The sequence below is a fragment of the Neltuma alba genome, unplaced genomic scaffold, assembly GCF_004799145.2.
Source record: "Neltuma alba isolate B1F8T4 unplaced genomic scaffold, ASM479914v2 tig00013086_pilon, whole genome shotgun sequence".
Lineage (NCBI taxonomy): Eukaryota > Viridiplantae > Streptophyta > Magnoliopsida > Fabales > Fabaceae > Neltuma > Neltuma alba.
In genome coordinates this window covers 80,761-91,058 of record NW_021637414.1, presented here as the reverse complement: position 1 = coordinate 91,058, position 10,298 = coordinate 80,761, and the positions used below count along the sequence as shown (strand labels likewise).

The following is a 10,298-nucleotide window of genomic DNA, read 5'->3' as shown; positions in this document are numbered from 1 at the left end:
CAGCTACGAACCCTGGCTTTCACTCCACAATCTCCTCCCCATTTCACACTCTGATCTCCATGTTTCCGGTTCGTTTTCTCTCCTCCCACTCGCTATCATTCTCTTCCTCATCTCCTTTTTTGTTTTGTTTTTTTAAATTTCTATTTTGAGACCTTCATATCCTCTGAATTATTTTAGCCAATCAGAACAGAGTTAGGTGCTACATGTCGAAAATTTTGCACCTCTTTGGTGACGCCATTCGTGCTTGATTACGTGCAATTGATGAGTATACCTTTCGAGGATTTTGCAAGCATTATGCTTCTTTTTACCGGCTTAATATGGTAATCTCGAGTTTTTAATGCTACTATGATTGCTGAAACTTTTGCTTGAATCCAACGTCTAAGTATTGCCTCATTTGGTCCTCATGTACTACAAATTGCTAGTGCTTTCGAGTTTTTGGTTTGCTTGAGTTAATGCAGGCACTTCCACCACCTATCTAGACTTCCCTTGGGAAAAAAATTGCATTCCACTTGAGAATCAAGCAATTATTTAAAGTGTTACTGGACCATAATATTGTATTCACAATCTACAGTCAAGCATTCTTGGACAAGGATTCGCATGATTTAACAAATTAGTTTACCGAATATAGGCTTCCACATTTTTTGGTGCATATTCAGTAAGTGAGTGGGTGCGGGTGTGTTTTACAGTTGCTTTTTAGGAAGAACTCCCCTCCAGTGTTTCTCATTAGGCCTTTTCCTTTTACAATGTTACTTATTCAACTGTTCATTTTCAATAGCTAATTCACTTGCTCAAGAACCAGGGGTCGATGAGAGACATGTCAGTATCTCAAGGTGGCAGATGGAGCTCCTGCTAGTATTGACTTAAAAAATGATAGGCATGTGCTGTGATGATGGTGATATTGGTTGCTCCAGTTACTAGGATGGTTCTTATAGTCCGAAATATAGAAGTCGGCCAATATTGAAGCGTCCTAATGTGACGTCACATTCAGGCAGAATCAGGCCAGTGGCGATGTTGGAAACTGTTCAGGAGATTGCCATCTACATTCATAGATTTCATAATCTTGACCTTTTTCGGCAGGGGTACTCGTACATTGTACTTTCTCCCTTTAATTTTCTTTATGAATCTGTTACCTGATAATTTAAACTATATATTTTTTCGTAGATGGTATCAAATTAAGATTACTAGTAGATGGGAGGACAATGAAAAAATCTCTTTTGGGACTCCAGCTAGAGTTGTTCAATACGAAGGTAATTTGTTAAATCATAGTCTACTTTTCTCACGTCTGTCTCTATACCCTCTTGTTTGTTACATATTATTTTATAAAGAGTGAAAATTTGAAAGTTTTATGGTTTAGTCTTGTCAAGAGTGAAATGAGGGTGTACATAACAAGGTAGCAAAAAATACCTGCTAGTATGATCATGATAATTATGACTTGTATCTCTTTGACACTGAGCATCGTTTTGAATGAGCGTTTGAGGAAACCGGGCTGTACATTTTGGCCTGGGGTTCCTGCTCCCTTCTGCCAAGTACTAGTCCATATTGAACTTTTTGTCATTATTTTTCATACGGTCATTTTTTTTAATAGACTCTACAGTGATGAGTAATATTTTGGGTTGAAGACCATAGATTTCTGGAATAATGCATAACTCCCATATATGAATTTCTGTTAAAGATCAGTTTCTGGTGATATTCGTTCCTGAGTGTAATTTGAATTTTGAGAGAAGAAATGAAGCGTTATTATGCATCTATTTTATATTTCATCAGCCTGTTGGACTTTCGGAACATAATATGAAGCAGACCCTTCTCCTATCTGTTCAATTTGGGGAAGCAGGTTTACGTATCAATTCAAAAGAAGCTTAGAGCTGAACTAGGCTTATAACCTTCTCCTATCTATTCAATTTGGAGAAGCACGTTTATGTATCAATTCAAAAGAAGCTTAGAGCTTAACTAGGCTTATAACCTTTTATTGAATTTTGATGTAAGGAACAAAGAAAGTCATGGTACAATGTAGCCAAAAAGAGAAAAAGTGAAAATGATCAAGCATGCTGGAAATCTGAATTACATGTCCGTCATGCCTGGGATGTTTCATTGCTATGCATGAGATTGTGGATCCTTAATCCTCTTTAAGTTTGTCTGATTTTATTTTGCTTACTTCATTTTCCTTCATATGAAAGCCATCAGAAAGTTTATTTTTTATATGCTGAATTAATAACTGAGGCAGAGTTCCTATTTTGCAGCTCCTGATCTAGGTTCTGGTAATTTATATGGTATATGGAGAATTGATGATGCGGACCACAGTTTCTCAACACATCCCTTTCAGATAAAATATGCTAGACAGGACATTCATTTATGTATGATGATCTCGTTCATCTTATCCCCTGGTAAATTTGAGGTAGCAATTTCTTTCTCGTTTTCATTATTTTCAAGGGTTATCAATTGGAAAAGAAACCTCTTGAGATGACAACTGCTTTTTGGTTACGAAGTTATCCGTCAGGGAGATCCCTGGGTCATACACCTCCCCATCGACAAGGTTGACATTCTAATTGCCATAGGGTTGTACATTCTTTATACACACTTGCACATGCCCCTTCATACACATGCACATGTACAGACGGTTGTTGAAAAGAAAAAAACTGAAGTAGGAACTAATTTGTAATTTTTAGGTATCAAGTGCTTGTCAGGTTGAGGAATATACTTTATCTTGACGCTAGATTAATACTTAGTTTTGGACTAATGTACAGAACTTGGCTTCTATAGTGAAGATGAGCACTAGAATAGCTAATATTGAATATAACTTTAACTTTTCTTTAAAGATGAAGTAGAATACTAGTATTTTTCACTATTCTTCCCTTGTAGAGTTTATTATTCTTGTCACATCGAACTTTTTTTGTATGGAATCTGCATGCAGGGTTTATCGACAGCTGCTGCTATTTTGAAGTTTGAACTTATGTTTTCTCCCAATTTGGAGGATGGGTGAGAAATAGGAGCTGTATATTGATTGGCCCTTTAGTTTGAGGCAAAAGTCTTGTTTGTTTCCTTTTTGGTAGATACGTCCTTGCTGAAATTCATATACTGACCTGAGGGCACCATCTACAGTGTTGGATTGCAAGCTTTTCTGGATGCTTCCCCTGCTGCTGTTCATGAATTTCGGATTCCTCCCAAAGCCCTTTCAGGATTGCATTCATATTGTCCTGTCCATTTTGATGCCTTACATGCAGTGCTTGTTGATGTAAGTGTACATGTCAGTCTACTGAAAGCTGCTTCTTACAGGTCTGCTTCGAAGGTACCCAGGTTTGTTGCATAGTCTTACTTGCATATGATTGGGATAGAATCTTTAGAATTTGTAATTTTTCTCAGAAGATCATTTTAATCTGCTTTGATTGCAAACTTCATGTTACGGATCCATCTTCTTATTCTTCTTCTTTTTTTGTTCTTTTTTCTTTTTTCTGGAAAGTATGTATTCTTCTTTTCATAGAATAACCTTCACTTTGTACCATTTCAGCAATTCTGGCAGTCCCGGAGTGATTGCTGATGAAAGTTGCGGCACATCAAATCCAGTATGCTGTTAACATTGGATTGGATGTTTCTTTCTGTTAAACATTGCTGATCATGGTGGCTTTGTGCGTAATGCTATGGGGAGATGACAGTTATAATTATTGTATCAATTTATTTTGCCTTTTCTCCCTTCAGGATTAAGGACATATTAGTTGGCAACCTGGGAGTATAGAATCCATCATTATACATGTACAATTAATTAACGTGGTTTTTTAAATACCCAAATACTGTGCAATTTTTTTTTCAAATTATGTTCTACTTTTTAGGGGGGAAATAATAAACATCCTCATGCAATGCACGGGGAATGTTTTCAGTTTTCATTAATATGAATGTGAGTCATTTTAGTATTTGTTCAAGCGGCACTTCCCATTCTTCTACATCATTTCCTATGAGTGTGTGTCTGCTTTTATATTGTCCGTACTAGTAGTTTGTGGGGTTCACATCTATGATTTTGCACCTGTTTGTTTATATTTTTATTTACACATGATCGGAAACAGGGAAGTTCATGCCTGCACATATTTAGTTACCTACGTGCACACATTATATGTCGTGCTTGGAATGCCTTTTCCTATTTTGATACTTTCCGTTGTGTTGATTATTATTTGAACCTGCTTTCCAAGAAGATGGTGACGTATTTATAGCAATTTTTCTTTGCATCAATGGAACTAAAGACCATTTTGAAATGTCGGGCTTCCAGGCACTACTTCAAATTTGTGTCTTGCACTGAGAATGGGGTAAAAATCATTGAGAAGCGTAAGATAGGGAGTTTAATAACATTCATTTCGTTTTCCTAAATGATCAGGGAGTCAACGACAATGAAAGTCACTATTTTAACTTTCATATTCTACTGTTTTAGTCCTCCTTGCATTCTTCTTCATGTAATGATAATGTTTTGTGTGACTGATCAGGAAGCAAGTGGCGTTACTTCTGAAGTTGCAAAGAATGTTGCAGTCGTTAAAGCTTTACTAACTGCTTGTGATATATTGCTTGAAGAACTGCAAAAGTTCAGCAAAGCAGTTGGTCGAGCTATTGATTTTTCTGAGGCAAAAATGAACAATCCAACGTTATTAACTTCTATTCTGCAAGCAAAGCAGCTTGGTGCAGATGTTGAAGTTTCAGGAGAAGGCAAACCACAAAATGGTCTTGAGGTCCTTACTTCGATTCAGATAGTATTTCTTATTTTGTTGGGCCATTTATACCATTTCAATTATTCCTTCTTGATTAGTTCTTACTTCTTTTTCTCTTCCTTGCACAGAGAGGAAATGGTGCTCTGGATCTTCATAATGCTGAAGTTCTTTGTTCCTTATCCAAGAACGAACTGATGGGCTGTTATCATTCATTGGGAGATCAGTCCATGTATTTATGGAGTTTATTTCTTAAGTTCCACCGGTATGCTTTCCACCAAATCTTGTAGGATTTTATTTTACTTAATTTTGTTAAACTGAAATCAGGGCACTGTTTCTTAATTATGGACCAGCTCCAGATCCAACTATGCACATACTTACATGAATGTATCATGAGATTGGTCCGGTGTAACTGCCTGAAATTATAATTCTGACTCTATAATGATAGGACAAGTATCATGGAACTTTTGCTTGGCTTGTTTACTTAGCTCATATTAAATGCTTAGGGATAACAAAACAAAGATTCTTGAGTTTTTACGTGATGCATGGGCTAAGGATCGGAAAGCTGAGTGGTCAGTATGGATGGTGTACTCTAAGTTTGAGATGCCTCATCATCATATAAATAGTGGCAGTGATGAATCTTCCCGCCGTGGTGTACATAGAAGAACTGCCAGTTCATGGCAGTTACCTGATAATGTAAGTGCTTTCCTGTTCCTTATGAATGGGAAATAATAATTTTTAATGTAAAAGGTTACATGTAGTTTAGTTTTGTCTTGTGATTGGCACAGCCTCCTCAGACCGCAGCTACACGTGCTGATCTCCATCGAAAGAGCATTGCACAGATGAGGGTAAGTTTGTCTCCTTGATTAATGTCGAGTTTGGACCCCTAGCTTCCTTTTAGATTTTCATGTGGGCTATTAATTTATTACTGCTTCATTGCAGATCAACAACCGGTCAATTCAAGATATGTATATATTTGGAGATCCTTCACGAGTACCAATTGTGATTGTAGAACGTATGATGAGCACAACACGCCGTACTAATAGTGAAAATTCATACCTAAGACATGTTGAACTTGTAGAATCACTCACCTTACGAACTGACAGCTCTGGCACTGTACACAAGAAATCCGCGCCACAAAGTAATGCTCGTGTGTTGAAGATTGTTGTCTTTGTGCATGGATTTCAGGCAAGTATGGTCATGGGGAATTTATTGCAAAATCAGTACCTTGCCTTCGTGTGGAAATTGAGCTTGTTAACTATGCCCAAGAATTTTGGAATTTGGTTCAGAGTCACTTCTTGATGAATCAACTGAAGTTTTTCTACACTATTACTAATTTAAGTCGTGCTTTTCAACTTTCTAATGTGGGAGTGAATGAGCAAAGCTGAAGAAGCTGAGGGCCGAAGCTAACTTTCTTGATTGTTCTTTAGCCTAAGCTTGAGTTAGGTAAGCCCAACTTAGATTAGTCGTGTTATCTTAATTTATTAAGGAAAATGCACCAGCACTCCTTATCCTCTGACTCGTTTATCAATAGCCACTATTTACTTAGAAATCCACATAATGAACCACTGTACTTTAGCTTTCTCGAAAGTTGAAAGCAGATCTTTCCATCTACTTTCGATTGGAACTTAACTAAAGCCCCATATGAAATTGTGTGAAAGGACACATGGCATACGATCAATGATAAATTATATGTGACGTACTGGAATCTGTTGAAATAACTTGCTGGAAGCATTGACCTACCATAACATACTAGGGGCCCTTTTCTTCTGTACGTGTATGGTTTATATTTCCATGAGTGCTACAATACATGGGTATATTCTATGGATTTTGAAATTATATGGTTGTTGTCTGCAAAGTGGTCAAAGTAGAGGGGTGTCTGTGCATTTTCCCTAATTTATTATATAAATTTAAGGGAAAAATTAATAAAAGTACAAGTCAAGAGCCATCATTTTTTTAGTTACATATAAATATATTTCATTTGAAAATACAAAATATTGTTTAATGGAAAAGTTTGCCCGAGCCTAATGAAGTTGCTGATGAACTTGTTTTGTGACAGAGTTGAGCTGACCCTGGCTGAGCCTATTGTAGTAGCTATGTATGTGCTGTTTGGAGTAGTGAGGGCATTTATTCTCCTATTGTAATCTTGGTACATTTGGTTAATATAGGATTTTTATAACTTTATATATCATAGACATCATGGTGTATCACTTTCAGTTACATCTTATTCAGAGCAACATTAAGTACGTGAATTACAATTCATCTATCTTTTCTTTTAGTATTTTAATTGGTTGGGAATGTATGTGAATTACTCAATACTCCATCACTCAAAATTTTATAGGGGCATCATCTAGATCTACGGCTTATCCGGAATCAATGGCTTTTGATAGATCCCGTGGCTGAAGTTCTTATGTCCGAGGTTAATGAGGATAAAACATCTGGAGATTTTAGAGAAATGGGACACAGGCTGGCTCAAGAAGTCATATCTTTTGTTAAAAGAAAAATGGACAAGGCATCAAAATGTGGGAATTTAGAAGATATTAGGATAAGTTTTGTCGGACACTCGATTGGTAATCTCATTATAAGAACAGCTATTGCAGGTTAGTCACGCATTTAAGATGTAATGCAGCTCGTCAGTTTGACTTTTGGTGCTAAAATATGTTTTATGTTTGCAGATAGCATGATGGAACCTTTCCTAAGACATCTTCATACATATGTTTCTGTATCTGGTCCGCACTTGGGTTATCTCTATAGTTCGAACTCTTTGTTTAATTCTGGATTGTGGCTTTTGAAGACTCTGAAAGGCACACAATGCATTCATCAGTTGACTTTCACCGATGATTCAGATATCCAAAATACCTTCCTCTATAAACTGTGTAAGGTAGGAAGGTCCTATGAAAGTTAGGGTCTAATGTCTTTGGCATCAGTTTAGTCTTACTCTACTGACTGACTTATTTTTAAGAAGGCTGCAGAGCCCCTCAAGTTTTAATTTTGTTGATCAGCTTCTGGTCCCTTCAAAAATTGTTTCAACAGCTACATTGTGTTCGTGTGAAATTATTAATGTCCGTGACTTTTAGCTTGTAAAGTTCAGGAAGTAGTGAGAATAGATTGACACCCGAGAAAAAGGGATAGAAATGACTATTAGGACATTTACTGAGGTTTAGAAATCTAAATGCTTTAGCCTGAAAATTAAGGAGGTTCTATGCATTTTCCCTTTAATTTAATATTTGCTGTGATGTATGACCGAAAAAAAATATTTGCCGTGATAGAGAGACGAATGACATATACTATTGGTGGAGGTTTTAATATTGTTCTTTCCTTTTATTTCTTTCTAATTTCAGCAGAAGACATTGGGCCACTTCAAACATATTATCTTGCTATCTTCTCCTCAGGTATTTATTTCCCGTTGGTCACATGTAAATTGAACATTTATGCTGATATTTTGTTAGAAATTGGGTTATTATTCATCAGTATCATGGTTGAGCTTAAGCATGTGTGTAAGCAGAATTGGAACTTCTTCAATGGGTTCCATCACATATATCAATGCAAGTAGGGCATGCTTCTCTCGTTTGGGACAAAGATATCAGGGTCAATCGACCCAGAAGAAGAATATTCTCTCGTTGAAATAATAATGTGAACTACATGATGGTCTCGATGCTTCTAACTCCAGAGAGCATACAATAGGGATTTTAATGTTTTAAATTCTGCAAGCGTTTCGTTATGCTGGATATGAATTAGTTATCTTCATAGACAAGGAACTCAATAAAGTTTTTGCATGATAGTAGCGGTATAATCTTTTTTCCTAATTAAGGTCTAATAAATACTAAAATCTCAAGTGAAGGGTAAGGCAATGCTTTAAAGTTAGTTGAGTCTATGTACCTTTTTTCACCTTTAATTCTCTCCATGTTACCTTTTCTTATGGCATGCTTGTTTTTAGTTTAGAGTTTCTTCTGGCTTGCTTAATTGATGCTTCCTCAGGATGGTTATGTACCCTACCACTCTGCTCGAATTCAATCATGCCAAGCCGCTTCAAATGATAATTCAAAGAAGGGAAGAGCGTTCATGGAGATGCTCAATAGTTGCTTGGACCAAATCCGTGCCAATCCCTCTGAACGTCGAGTGTTCATGCGCTTTGATGTTAATTTTGATACCACTGCCTATGGCAAGAATCTGAACTCCTTCATAGGGCGGGCCGCTCATATTGACTTTCTAGAATCTGACATTTTTGCAAAGTTCATAATGTGGTCTTTTCCCCAGCTTTTTCGATAGCAGCTGCTTGAAGCGCCCCCTTTTGCACTCCCCACAGGCATGAACAATTCTCAGTAAGAGGATCTCCAATGATTGCCAAGGAATGGTTTGTTCGGGGTCTCTCAAGATGGACGTCTGAACTATATAATCTTGGGCCTCAGCTTGTTAGTTTCGGACATCTACTTGTATACGCAGCTTTAGGGAGGATCCATATATAATGATGTAATTATTGTAGGCTTAGGTACATCTCCACCAGATGTAGGTTAGAAATGGTTTTAAGAAATACATGGGAGAGAATCCACATTTGGAAGTTGGCATGCAGTCACATCGTTGCGATTATCTGTTTTTTTTTTTTTACCCCCTCTTTTCCGTTTCCTGGGCTCATCTTATTGCCTTTTCTTTTTCAATCAAAACGAGAAGCCGATTGCATTATGGGTAATATAAAAAAGTATCGATCCTCTTGATTTTGTGGCTTTGAATTTCTATGAAGTTCATCACATGAAGGAAGAGGTCTTCATATAAGAAGAAAAATTAAGGGGTAAGCTAAGCACAACCTCATCAAAACTTTTAAATACTAAAATTTAGATGATCCAATTTGAGGTTGGTGATTGTACTATTTGTTATTCTAATCTCCTGGAGTCAAAATTGATAGAGAAAAAAATAACTAGTAAAAAGCCGAGACGATGTTAAGTCATAACTCGTGAATTTTCCTCACGAGTACCTGCCTCCCAAAAAAAGAGTTTTTGAAGGGGAAAGAATCTAAGTCAATAAAGAGTGATAAAACAGTGCAAAAGTGTATCTGTCGGATTCTTCCTTATCTCCTCAGCATCACGGGACCTCATCCAAATCTTGTTTGTTCATTCTAAAACCAGCCTACCTCCTCGTTTATAAAAGTCAAGGAGATGATAATATTAAGATCAATATGTATTTATGAGTTACTATTATACGTCATTCTATATTTTACAAATTATTCTCATTTCTCTTTCTTTTTTCTTCCTTTTTAGAGAAAATTGAATTGAAAATATGTAACATATATTCAGGATAAAAAATGAAAAAAAACAGTAAAATACCCTCAAAATTACTAAATGACAAATTAGGGTAGGTAAATTTCAAAATCCCAATTCAGACCCCGGGTACCATTTTAGAATTTTCAAATCTTGTAAAATGACAACATTATCCTTACTGTTGGTGACTACTTCCATATAGCTATTGACTATTCTATTTTAACTATTGACAACTTTTGTTTTCAAAGTTCCGATGAATATTTATGTAGCTATTGACTACACAAGAGTAGTAAATCGCATTACTGGAGTAGTTAATAGCCTAATAAGAGTAGTCATCAGAATTTAAAAATAAATGTAGTCAATAGCT

At 36.4% G+C, this 10,298-nt stretch overlaps 1 protein-coding gene across 7 annotated transcripts; it reads left to right on the top strand.

The window, feature by feature from the left end:
* Positions 1 to 9,388, top strand: LOC114734366 (protein FAM135B). Of its 7 annotated transcripts, none has more exons than XM_028921994.1 (16): positions 1 to 68; positions 800 to 1,079; positions 1,162 to 1,247; positions 2,238 to 2,392; positions 2,909 to 2,973; positions 3,097 to 3,291; positions 3,503 to 3,557; positions 4,464 to 4,703; positions 4,811 to 4,944; positions 5,186 to 5,375; positions 5,468 to 5,527; positions 5,622 to 5,867; positions 7,021 to 7,279; positions 7,355 to 7,560; positions 8,021 to 8,071; positions 8,658 to 9,388. In XM_028921994.1, the coding sequence occupies exons 2-16, from the start codon at positions 1,009 to 1,011 to the stop codon at positions 8,946 to 8,948; spliced, it is 2,304 nt and encodes a 767-aa protein (XP_028777827.1). In that variant the 5' UTR covers positions 1 to 68; positions 800 to 1,008; the 3' UTR covers positions 8,949 to 9,388. The 7 variants fall into 7 exon arrangements, with proteins under 7 accessions (XP_028777827.1, XP_028777826.1, XP_028777830.1 ...); XM_028921993.1 differs by having other exon boundaries at positions 39 to 68; positions 776 to 1,079; XM_028921997.1 differs by lacking the exon at positions 1 to 68 and adding an exon at positions 186 to 655.
* The last annotated feature ends 910 nt before the right edge of the window (positions 9,389 to 10,298 follow it).

Excerpts from the sequence above, each read along its gene's own strand:
- LOC114734366 (XM_028921994.1), top strand. The coding sequence starts at position 1,009 with ATGTTGGAAACTGTTCAGGAGATTGCCATCTACATTCATAGATTTCAT. Across the intron at positions 5,868-7,020 it reads TCTTTGTGCATGGATTTCAG|GGGCATCATCTAGATCTACG; the intron begins GCAAGTATGGTC and ends AAAATTTTATAG. Across the intron at positions 7,561-8,020 it reads TCCTCTATAAACTGTGTAAG|CAGAAGACATTGGGCCACTT; the intron begins GTAGGAAGGTCC and ends TTCTAATTTCAG.